Genomic DNA, 12336 nt, shown 5'->3' with positions numbered 1-12336 from the left:
GACACCTCGCATTCAAACCATAACAATGTAGGATATTTATATTTATACCCCACAAACGGTAACACTGTATAATTCCATATTAGCGCAATTTCTTTGGCAGGATTTAGAAATGAATTATTTTTTATTGCATCATCATTTTCCAACATGTAGATATACACGAGGTCATTTAGCTGATCCCCTATTGATGGACATTTAGGTTGTTGTCATCATTTTGCTGTTATGACACCTTTCAGCAAATACACATGATCGTGGGCTTCTCTGAGGGAATTTCCTGCCTCTAGAAGCCTGGACCACTTTTGAGGTACCAGAGTCCCTCCATCAACTCCTCACCCAAGGGGATGAGGAGGGCCCGATGGACTTTTATTCCTGGAACCTATAAGAATTTTAAGATTCCTGTGAGCAGGACTTCTATGAGCACCTGGGCTAGATTCCCAACATGTGTTTCAAGGAATCTTAGGGTTCCAAGATAGCAGGGACCAAGAGAAGGAGCTGAGCTAGTGAGACCCTCACCCCTACCCCAGCAAGAGTACCCTGGTCTTTATCTGGTTTTCTATTCAGTCTTTGAACAATTTTTTTCAGCTGTTTTCAAATCCAGAAACCTCTGATTGGGTCTGACCCATAGCTGGCTCGGGTGTCCCTTCTGCACCATGTCATCTGGATCTGCTTCTGGCAGTGCAGCCTCTAGTTCCAATGGTGTTGGTGACACCACATGACCCGTACTAGGCTCCCACTGGCAAACTCAAGAGAGGCGTCTGCACGTGCTGCCCTGTGCCATCAGGATTGGCATCTTCGTGTGTTTTTAGTCTTCTCTCTTGGGTCCTAGGATCCAGGACAGCAGCTACATCCCTAGCACACCCCTCTACCCCTGCAGAGTTGTGCATGGACTCACACTTGGTATCAGAGAGATCATTAAATACACATTGCTGGGTCCCACTCAAATAGGTTCTGAATGAGCAGATTTGGGGGCAGCCCAGGAATATGCATTTTTAAAGCTTCCCAAGGGGATTCTAGAAAGAGGTTCAGATTTCTACCCTGAAGACAGCCGGCTGGGCTCTGTCCCTTCCCTAGCAAGTCTCAAATCTGGCCCTTTATGAGGTGAGGAAGTCTAGAAAGTCACTTATTCTACCTAAAGTTTCCTGGACAGTGGTGCTCTCTGCATTAACTAAAACCTGGAGGAACTTTCAGCCAGCCAGGATTTCCCAAAGCGGAGCCTTCTCTGTGCTAGAGAGCTTGTTCAAAAGGCTTACCCCATATCTGCAGGAGCTGAATCACTGCAAGTGAGGTCTGGGAATCTGCAGCTCAGGGACATTCTCTGGGTAAACAAACTCTCTCCACATCCCCAACAGACAAGAGAAACTGAGGATCAAAAGTAAAAGTGAGGCCGAGCGCTGTGGTGCACGCCTGTAATCCCAGCGACTCAGGAGGCTGAGGCAGGAGGATCGCGAGTTCAAAGCCAGCCTCAGCAATGGTGAGGTGCTTAGCAGCTCAGTGAGACCCTGTCTCTAAGTAAAATAAAAAATAGGGCTGGGGAGGTGGCTCAGTGGTTGAGTGCCCCCCCCCCGAGTTCAATCCCTGGTACCAAAAAAAAAAAAAAAAAGTAAAAGTGAATTGTCCCCAGTCATGATACACATTAGTAGTAGAAATGGTGTAGCCTCTGAGTCTCCTCTTAGCTGAGTGTCAACTCCTCAGAACTCGTTGACAGTCCAAGGTGTCTGCAGGCTCTTGGTCATCTGAGATGCCCCACGTGGCTGCCCTGGGATAGGCCTCTGCTATATTTGAAAAGACTTCAATTTCTAATCCAGTGGAAACTATCTGCTTTGGCCAGGCCCCTCTGTGTCTGTGTGTATGTTGGGCAAATATTTGGGCTATCCATGCAAACATCCCTAACTCTATCCTCCCTTCGGGTCTTACAAAGATTTCAGAAAGACAGACAGGAACAATGTGTACAAACAGAACCCCACTTTATTAGCAGTTAGTTCGAGATTGTACATTAATGGAGGAAGGTTCCCACTTTTAACACAACCCAAAACGGCTGGTTCGAGAGCCCTCGTCAGGTGAGCCAGGTAGCATTCCCCGGCCTACCCTCTCCCCACCCCCACAAGGGAAGAAAACCTCTGCCTGCTCCCTAATGTGCCCCCCACCCACTCCAGTCAGCCCTCTCCTGTCCCCAGGGAACAACATGAATTTCATGCACACATTACAAAAGGAGCCCTCTTGTGGATGAGAGAAGCCAGGCCAGCCCAAGATGCCCCAGCCCTCACCCTCCTCCAGGACAGAGAGAGGAGTAAGTGCAGTTAGATGAGTGTCTTAGGAGAGAACACAGCTGAGGTCTTCCCCAGGTCCTTGGCACTGACTATACACCAAGCCCACACCCGTCCCTTAGGGGAGCTGGAAACTCACCAGTCCTCTAAGTCCTCTAAGCAGGAGAGCCTCTAGACCAGGAGGGCAAACCCCACATTGCCCAGAGGGCCTGGGGGTGGGCCTGGACCCCCATCCACACTTCAACTCAAGCAGAGCTGTTTCCTGCACGTGTTTCAAAACCCCGGCTGTAGCCCCCATGGGCTCATTCTAGAGGTGGGGAAACTGAGACCCTGGGAGGAAGACTGTCATGCAGGCATCCAATGGATGCAGTTAGGATAATATCTCACAGCTCTGCTCCAGCCCAGTGCTCAATCCTCATACCACAATTTAAGGAGGAATTTCCCCCAAGGACATTCCTGGTACGGGCCAGAGGCCTAGCTCTGCTCCAGTGCCTAAGACCATGGGCCTCCAAGAAGTGAAAACCTGGGACCACAGAACAGAGAGATGGATGCTATGTCTGGGACCCTGAGGTGCATCCCAGAGTCAAAGGAGCAGCCAGACTCTTCCAAGCCAGAGACGTCTCATCCCAACAGGCCACATGCTTGGCTGGCATCCATGGTGCAGTCACTTCTGCATGCCCTCCGTTCTCTCCTCCCAGGCCAGCATGTGCTGCTGTGTCCATTGGGCACCCCTCCCTGGCTCCCATGGACCCTCTGCTGGTTTGGCACTTGCTACAGGTGATGGTGGAGGTGTGTCTTAGGCAGGAGGGCAACTGCCAAGTCAGCACAAAAGAAAGCAAAACCACCCTTGAGAGTACAGGAGATGGGAAAACATCAGACGGATCCAGACAGTGTGACAGTGTGACCTGACAGCAGGCCTGCTGGCCCCCAAAAGGATGTCACTTAAAAAACCAGATGGGCAGAAGGAAGACTTTTCAGCATTCCGAGAGATTTGAAAAACACAGTGACAAAATGCATCATGTGCACCTTGATTGGATGCAAGTGCAAAACCAGGTCCGTTATCTGGGGGACAACTGAAGACAGCAGACTGTCAGGAAATGTCCATTTCTTGGCTGTGGTATTGGCCAGTGTGTAGGAGAAGGCTCTGACTTGGGTGATGCGGGCAGAAGCATCTGGGGGCAAAGACTCATGATGCTTGCAACTTACTTTCAAACTAGGTCAGAAAAACACACATATGTAGAGAGAGAGAGAAAAAAAGCCAATGTGCAAAATGTTAATCATTTCAGCTCTCAATGCTCGGCAGTGGGCATTCATGACCAATGTCTGGTAAAATATTTTTGTCCTTGCTCTTCCCACTAACACCTGTGGGATGGCTCCATGTTGGGACCTCAACCTCAGTGGGTTAGGCCAACAGTTTTCCTTTGCTGGGAGCTGATGGCCACCTCATAAGCATGACCCAGAGCACTGGCTGCTTGTAGGCAGGGGCTCAAAAAAGGTCCATCTTTAAAGGTCGGACTCCTCTGAACTTTAAATGCAGTAAGATGCTCCAAACAGAAAATTCTCTCCAACTCTGAACGACACTCCACCTGCACCCACCCTAGGGCAAAGGCTGGCAGAAGGACTGCAAACTGGATGACAGAGTTACCAGCATAATTTAAGCTATTTTTCTCTCTCTCTTTATTTTTATGTTTTGACAAATGCTTACAGTGGACAATGAAGACTGGTGATGCTGCATTTGCTCACCCTGGTACTGTCTTCTCATAAGGGGGATCAACGCCTATTAGCTGAGAGCCCCTAGGACAACTCATTTCCCTGTCCTTACCCAATAGCTACAAGTCCCAGCTGTGTCTGGCCTGGCAGGTCCTTGAGAAAGGCTTGTTAGTGGGAAGGGACGTGGCAGTCACTAACACAAAAATTTAGAACAGGGGCAGGTCCAGTTCCAGGCTTCCAGAAAGATCTAAGCCAAACTCCAGAATATCTTCTCTGCTCTCACGGGTTTCAATCTGCCTGCTCCTACCTGAGGCCAGAAGCAGAGAGAAGTAGAGCCTCCCACTCGACCAGGGCCACTCCAGGCCAGGCCAGCCCAGCTCAGCTTGCTGAGCTTCAGCCTCAAGCCCAAAGGGTGTGGGAGCCTCCCAGATCACGGGCCAAATTACCCATGGACAGTTGGGGAGTGAGGATCAAGGCTGGCATTGGTGGAAGCCACTGCCCCACTGAGGGTCCAGTTCCAGCTTGTCCCTGGGAACACAGGAGTACAGGAGTAGACAAGCCACCCTGTCCCCAGGCACTGTGCTCCTCAGCCCTGCGGGGCCAACAGGGGCCAGGATTCTCCAGCTCATGGGCCCCAATGAGAAACATGGTGGAAACTGTTCTGTCCACACTAAAACCACCACATAGTGGGTCTGCCCAGTGTCCCACTTCCTTCTCTACCCCGTGGAAGATTCAAGAAGAGGGAATCAACTCAGAACAAAGATTGATGGGGCCACAGGATGGGGAGAGACCTCCCGAGATAGAGAGAACAAGGCAGGGAAGTGAATGCAGATCTGGGGATGAGAAGGCTCAAAGGCACCTGGCTGGGAAGGAGTGGTTTGTCCCCATATCCTGGAATGACCACGGTTGTGACTGAGGGAGGGAAAGGAACCTGGCACAGAGTAGCGTCCCAAGGGTGGGCTCAGAGGCAGTGTGGCACTGGAAGAAGAGCACTGGACTCAGATTTGGGTCCCTGAGTTCAATTCTTGGCCCTGCTTCCAACTAGCCCTGTGACATCAGCCAAGCAGGCCATCTGCTTCCTGGACCCACTTTATACCTGCTGAAGGACCCTTCCAACCTCAAGATGCCAGAATCTTCTGAATAAGACCAGGCTCTCCAGAAGGAACTTCCCGGGTGTCAGGTGGAAGCTGAATTGGCAGTTGAGGGGCCAGGGAGAGGCACCTCCCTGGGTGCCTCAGTCACTTCACATTGTTAAAAGAAGGGGGGCAGGAGCAGAACCCAAGCAGAAAGCAGCCCAGAAATCCCAGGTCTGCAGGGGGCCTGGAGACACTCTGTGAGTCCTAGTGGGCACCCCTGCTCCCAGGGCAGCTCCCAACCTAGCACCATGTGAGGGGAGAGGGACAGGCCAGTTTGGGGCCCCAGGTCTCCCACCCTAGCCCCGGCTGTTTCCTTTGGCTACAACCCCACCCCCAGACTCCTGGGCTTCATGAAGCCAGATATCCTAGAGTTAGTCTTCCCTGTCCATGTCACCACCACTGTCCCCCTTGGGCGGGCCTAGGACAGCTGTGGCACTTGAGAGAGGAAACAGAGACCTCTCCAAGGGCACCTCCATACGGTCTCCTTGAGTCCCCAGACACGTGAAGACACACCCTCCCTCCCTTCCATCTTATTCTCTAGCACTAAGATATGACATCCTTTGAGGCTGGGGCTTACCACCATTGTGTACGACTGAATTAAAAACAAACCCAACCAAAAAAAATATAATATATATATATACACATTATATATATATATATATATATATAAAACACAGTGCGACCCCAGCACCCAGGGTATAAACTCTGGCACCAAGAAAACAAAACCCAAATATTAAAATACTTTAGCTTCTTAGTATTTGAGAGGTTAAGGGGTCTCTGAGAACCCTCGGCCACAGGTGTCTGGGGCAAAGCAGCGGACGGCAGTCTTGTGAGCTCTGCCATGTCTGCCGGGCCGAGGCGGTGGTGTGGGGACAAGGTATGTACAGGGGAACGTGTATACTGCAGACTCCTCAACAGCCTCCGTCTTTTACCACAGGAAACCACGCTTGTCATTACCCAGGGTGCAGCCAGGGGGCAGGGTCGAGGCCGGAGTCTCTGGGCCCACATGGCATGGCAGTGCCCCAGGCCCTGCAGGAGGCCTTGAGGACTGGGTGGATACTGGAGGAACCAGGTTCATTCCCCAAAAAGGGAAGGTGAGATGTGAAGGTACTGACCCGAATGTGGCGGATCAGCATTCTTCCAAGGTGGCTGCCCTTACATGCAGCCTAGAGACTGCCTCTGGGTACCCAGCTGACCCCTGTGAAAGGCCTGCCTCAAAACACTCAGAGCCATGTTCAGTCTCTCCCCTGGGTTGGCGAAAGGCCCAGCTGGGCTCTTCTCCCTTCCTGTCTGGAGAACAGGGAAGATATGGCAGCTAATACTGAGGAGACGCCCTGCTGCAGCAGGGGTGGTGGAGGCAGGAAGAGGGGGTGGTCAGTAGAGCACAGTGAGGGCCAGAAAAGAGTCTCACAGACTCCCTCTACCAGGAAGTGGCCTTCCACCAACAGGAAGCAGCCTCCCAGCACAGGCTGTGCACAGAATGGACCTCTGGTGGAGGGGGGTCCTGTAGGTCACAGACCCAGCAGTGGATGCTCGGAGGTGCTTGTGGGCCCGCCTGGCTTCTCCTGGCCCCACGTGGGCCTCAGCAGAGTATTGCTCATAGAACGCTGCCTGGCCCGCTCCCCTCTCTGCAGGTCAGTCTGGCTCAGCGCACGGCGGGACATCCCGCCAACGTTCAGTCTGGCTGTGGTGGCTGCAGCTACCTGGTGTTCTGGAGGTCCTCCCGCAGCCAGGTGGGCAGTGTCTGGCCCATTTTGTACAGCAGCTTGGAAAGCTCGACATTGTGGTCCCGGTAGTAGTCCTTCAGGAAGGCTCGGGACTGCAACAGGAAGGAAAGCTCGGATGGGGCAATGAGCTGAGGTACTGGGCGTGGGCCCCGCCTTACTGTCCTACTGGCACACACCATCCTCTTACAGATAGCAGGCTCCCCAGAAAGCCCTGGCACAGGAGCAGCAAACTCTCGCCCACAATGTCAGAATTCTCATGATAGTGAGGAGAGAGAACTCTTCAAGCCAGTGGCTAAGGAGATACCATGAGATGCAGTCTGCACCCTCATCTTATGCAGTCCTTTCCTATGAGAATGGCCTATCCTTCCATTCCATGGCTCCAAATCTTGTGGCATGGACTTCAAGTCCAGAGAACCTTGCCCATCCTCTGGAAGCCTTCTTCCTCTCACAACCCCAGCTTCTAGCGCACCCCATCCTGAATGCCCATAGCACAGGATGCACCTCTTCCTGCAGGAAGCTCTCCCTGCCGTTATTCTAGCCCTATATGTGACTCATCTCCCCCTGGACTAGGCATCCTTGAAGGTGAGGACCTGTCTGTTATCCTTAAAACCTCACAGCACAGCCCTTAGCAGAAGGGCAGGTACTGAAAACTTGTTTTACTAGATCAGTTCTGATCCACCATGGCCGAGACTATCTTATTCCCACTTAAGAATACTGCCCAAGGGCTAGGCACGGTGGTGCATGCCTATAATACCAGCAGGAGGATCACAAGTTAAAGGCCAGCCTCACCCAGCAACTTAGAAAAACCCTATCTCAAAATAAAAAATAAAATGAACTGGCGATGTGTCAGAGGAAGACAAAGGAGACAGAGGCTCTGTCCATTATGGGGACAGATCCCCACCTGTCCAGCTGCCACAGGTGGGGTTTCTGCCACTTACGTCCAAATCCATCTCTGGATACTTCCGGCCTTTGCTTTTGCCCAGACACTTGGTTTTTCCTCCTTCAAGCAGCTGGCACCAAAATCCTTTCTTTGGATCAAACCTATAGAGGTGAGGAAAGATTGGATGGAGTTGGCCCAGCTATCCCTTCCCCACTCCAAGGCTTTGTGCACAGATCTAGGAAGAGCAGTACCCTGGAGCTAAGGAAGTCCACCCCCCTGTACACATGCTTGCACCCAAACCCCCTGTGGATCTGATACACGCCATCACTTGGCTCAAGGTTTGCCCTTGTGCTACACTAAACACACCCTCACTTCTCCCCATCAGAGGGCGGTCCTGTGTTCTGAGTCTTCTTTTGTTGGGGCTGAGCAGCCCCAGTTCCTCCAGCAATCCATAACGTGGACCCATTCCCATCCTGCATGATCAGGGAAGAGTTTTCTGAGCATTATTATTATTATTTTTTTAAGTCAAGAAGTCTTCTTTGGGGCTGGGATTGTGGCTCAGTGGTAGAACACTCGCCTAGCACGGGCGGGACCCGGGTTCGATACTCAGCACCACATAAAAAAATAAATAAATAAAGGCATTGTGTAGTGTCCATCTACAAAAAGATTCCCTCTCACTCTCTTAAAAAAAAAAAAAAAAAAAAAAAGAAGAAGTCTTCTTACCTGTCCCAACTTCAAGTGAAAAAAGGGTAGGAAAAAGGTTTAGTCTAAGATTTTTGCTTTTAAATAACTTGCATCTTAATTAAGAAATGCTAAGGCATTGGCACTGGAGAGTTTCAAATTTTGGAGTAACTTTCAGAAATGACAGTACAGGTCTAACTCCCGTGTGTGACATCATGGTGCCTTCGGGGACCCAATGTGCGCTGAAGCTCAGGAGCCATCAGAGGGTCTTGAGCCCGAGGGCATCAGGCAAGCAGAACACACATGTGGCAGGGAAGAGAGGTAAAGAGCACCACAAACAAACAAAGATGTTGTGTCCACCAAAAATTAAAAAATAAATATTAAAAAATTCTGTCTCTCTCTCACCTCTCTCTTAAAAAAAAAAAAAGAAAAGAATTCCACACAGTGACGGGGTAGGCATAAGATGATGATGACAATGACAATAACAGTCAGCACCATCTAGCTCTGAGCCAAGAGGGCCACACTCACGCTCTCATCGAATTCAGGGACTCTCAGGAGGGAGGAGTCATACTCCTTAACCCCATCTTACAGGTGAGGGAAGCCAAGGCCCAGGCTAAGGGACTCATCCAGGGTCAGAGCTAAGGGTGGGTCTGCGGTCCTGAGCAGGCCTCTTTGACACCAGGGCCCACCCTGGGGCTGCTTTCTGTTCTGACATGAAGATCTGACTTCCCTTCCCTTCTCCACTTTCAACCTCCAGCCCAGTGAGCAAGGGAGGGAATATTCCTTTTTTTGTACTGGGGATTGAACTCAGGGGCACTCAACCACTGAGCTGCATCTGCAGCCCTGTTTTGTATTTTATTTAGAGACACTGAGCTGCTTAGCACCTGGCCGTTGATGAGACTGGCTTTGAACTCAAGATCCTCCAGTCTCAGCCTCTCAAGCCGCTGGGATTACAGGTGTGCTCCACCCAGCCTGGCTAGCAGGAAATATTCTTGCTGTATGATTTCCCAAGAAAGCGCCAGGCAGGGGGCTTTATTCCACCTTCTTTGGGGCCCCTCCTCCAGCCAAGTGTGTCCTTTCTCTATGACACAGCTCTGGAGGCAGGCTCTCCCCCAACCCCCCACCTGGCGGCACAGAGTGGCCCTTCCTCACCGTGAGAAGGCATTCCTGGTACACTTGCACCAGGTTCTGGGTGACTGGGGTTACTGGCCATTGACAATAATAGTTCTAGCTTCCTTTTCCTGAAATCATATTATAAGTCAAAGTCTAATGTTAGGAAACTCTTGTGGAAATTGGGTTTAACACTCTGAAAATGGTCAGCCCAGACAGAACTGAACTGAAGAGGATACTCCAGGGTGGGCTGACTGGAGCAGAACAGATTCATCACCTCCCTTTTCCTTAAGTTAGTACTTTTATTAATATGATTTTTTATTAAAATAGCATATTGATATTAGCTTTCTTGCTGAATGGCCATCAGGGCAGTGCTGCATACTTTCTCAAACTTGCCAACTCTAATTAAGTTATGTCCCCCCATTATTATTCAAGCCTTGGTCTTTTTTGGCTCAGGTGCCAAAAAACAGAGAAATCACCCTGTTGAATGGTCAATACAGTACTCACGCCAAGGTTTTGTGGTAGTCAATGGTATTGGTCACCCCAAGGAATTTCTGTACTGTGTCCATCACTTTGGCAGGTTCTGTTCTCAGCAGTTTGCCATCCAAGACCAGAATCTAGAAAGAACGAAAGGAAGAAAGGTGATCTGGACTTGCTTTCACCTAAAGGGCAAAACAGGATCAGAGGCCTCGGCAGTAGGAGTGGCCTGGCTGTGGGTTGGGGTCTGTGCTTTCTAATCTGCCTCTTCCTCCAGCTCTGAATGGCAGGTGTCCCCAAGACTCAGTCCTCTGTGGTCTATCTACTTGCTCTCTAACAATTTCCCTTGGCCCATATCAATCTCTCCTAGAACTTAAACGATTAAAAAAACCTTGCTTACTCCAGGTGCAGTGGTACACACCTGCTAATAGGGAGGCCAAGGCAGGTGGACTGCAAGTTCAAGTCCATTCTTGACAACTTAGTAAGACCCTATCTCAAAATAAAAAATAAAAAGGATTGGAGATGCCAGGCATGGTGGCACATGCCTGTGATTTCAGACTCGGGAGGCTGAGGCAGGAGGATTGTGAGTTCAAAGTCAGCCTCAGCAATTAGCAAGGCCCCAAGCAGCTTAAAGAGACCCTGTCTCAAAACATAAAAAGGGTTGAGGATGTGGCTCAGTGGTTAAGTGCCTCTGGGTTCAATCCCCAGTACCAAGAAAAAAAGGCAGAGGAGGGGTGGTTGGGGATGTAGTTCAGAGGTAAAGCACCCCTGGGTTCAATCCCCAGTGCCACACAGAACAACCCAGCCTACTCTTTGTATCCCTGTAACCTCCCTCTTCCACCTCTCAACAAGCTTCCAGCCCACACCCCAATCTCCAGCTCCAGACTTCAGGGGGGTTCTCTAAAAGGCCTCATGGAATCTGACCTGTGCCCCTCTCCAGCCAGGCTCTCGCTTCCCCCAGCACACCCTAGCCTCCTCATCCCAGCTGCCACCATGGCAGAACTCACCCTCCCAAAGGGCAGGGGCAGGGAATTACCTGGTTGGCATGAAAGGCACTAAGCCAGCGCTCAATGTGGGTGGCATACCAGCCAGGGACCAGGCAGCGGCTCTGGAGGGCACGCAGCTTTGCGGACGCAGCAGGCCCAGCTGTGATCACCTCGTGGAAGGTGTACTTCAGGGCCACTGGGTCGTCATGGGCTCGCTGGTGCTGCAGGCAAAGGGGAAAGGTGAGCATGTCACAGGGAGAACCAAGGAGGAGGCCTTTGTGGGACAGCAGATGGGACATGGTGCTAGAAGATTCTAGCTGGAAGCAAGAGGCTTGTGCCCAAGTCTTGAGTCTGCCTCTCCTCATTGGCTGGCCCCTGGGAAGTACTGGCCCCAGAGTCCTAGTTTTTCCATCTTTGAACAAGATCAAGTTTCCAACATTGGCCATTCCCATGTGGTCCCTGAGCCCTGCTGGGCAAGAGGCCACGCCGTTTCCTTTACATCAACTCACCTTTCTTTCTCACATATATTTACTTCAAGAAAACTAAATAACACTTCCAAAAATGGAAAACTAGAATCAATGATTACATATAGAAGGCAACCATTGATAAACACAATAAAAATAAAGCAAAGTTCCTAAACTGGAGGCAAACACAGATGTCTGCTGAGGTCCCTGATCCCCATGCTGTTGTAAGCAGAGTGTGGCTGTTTTAGAAAGGATGAGAGAGACACCTGTGCCAAACTGAGCACTCTCTTTCAAGGAGACCAGAAGAACTGAGTAAAACTGAAAAAGAAAATGCCAGATCTGAACCACCTCAAATAACCCCAGTGGGCCATCAGCATCTGCAGAACTCTGAGTCCAGAGCGTGAGGACCTGCCCACCAGGCGACGCTCACCAGCCCTGGGCACCACAGGCAGCCCAGGGCAGGAGCCGCAGTGATAGTGCAGAGCAGCCTCCTGCTCACCAGACCTCCCAGACACCAGCCTGCCCTCCCCTGACTCCTTTTTAGATCCTCCTGGTATAAATTAGTCTCCCTTATCTGCCTTCATCATGGACAGGAGAAAACCAGGTCTTAGATTGACAACAACTGGGTTCAAAATGCCATCACATGGACCTTGCTGAGTGTTAGTTTGCTCTTCTGTGTGAAGGGAAGACACACACACACAAACACACACACACACACACACACACACACACATTCGAAGCCTTCCTCTGCTTTCTAGAAACTCCTGTGAAGCTCCAGTGAGGTGGCAGAAGTCAGCATTGTCACTAGCATGGGACTAGCTTCACCTCTGACACCCTAATGTCCCCCATGAAAGTGGCCAGCACAATCGCAGCAGGATGGGGATGTGGCCAACTGTATTGGTGG

At 50.8% G+C, this 12336-nt stretch overlaps 1 protein-coding gene across 11 annotated transcripts in view; it reads right to left on the bottom strand.

Annotated features, from left to right (window-relative positions):
- Positions 1–1944: 1944 nt before the first annotated feature.
- The window catches only part of Ndst1 (N-deacetylase and N-sulfotransferase 1), an 81169-nt gene continuing 70777 nt past the window's right edge, over positions 1945–12336 (bottom strand). For all 11 annotated transcript variants that reach the window (XM_021725672.3, XM_078047804.1, XM_078047828.1 and 8 more), the window contains 4 exons: positions 11019–11189; positions 10013–10122; positions 7773–7875; positions 1945–6926 (listed from right to left, as the gene is read on the bottom strand). In XM_021725672.3, the coding sequence (XP_021581347.2) occupies positions 6807–6926; positions 7773–7875; positions 10013–10122; positions 11019–11189 (504 nt within the window). In that variant the 3' untranslated portion in view covers positions 1945–6806. The remainder of the gene's footprint in view (positions 6927–7772; positions 7876–10012; positions 10123–11018; positions 11190–12336) is intronic.

Source organism: Ictidomys tridecemlineatus, chromosome 1 (assembly GCF_052094955.1).
Source record: "Ictidomys tridecemlineatus isolate mIctTri1 chromosome 1, mIctTri1.hap1, whole genome shotgun sequence".
In the NCBI taxonomy this organism is placed as follows: Eukaryota; Metazoa; Chordata; class Mammalia; order Rodentia; family Sciuridae; genus Ictidomys; species Ictidomys tridecemlineatus.
The sequence above is the reverse complement of the archived record's forward strand: the minus strand, read 5'-3'. Positions and strand labels throughout refer to the sequence as shown.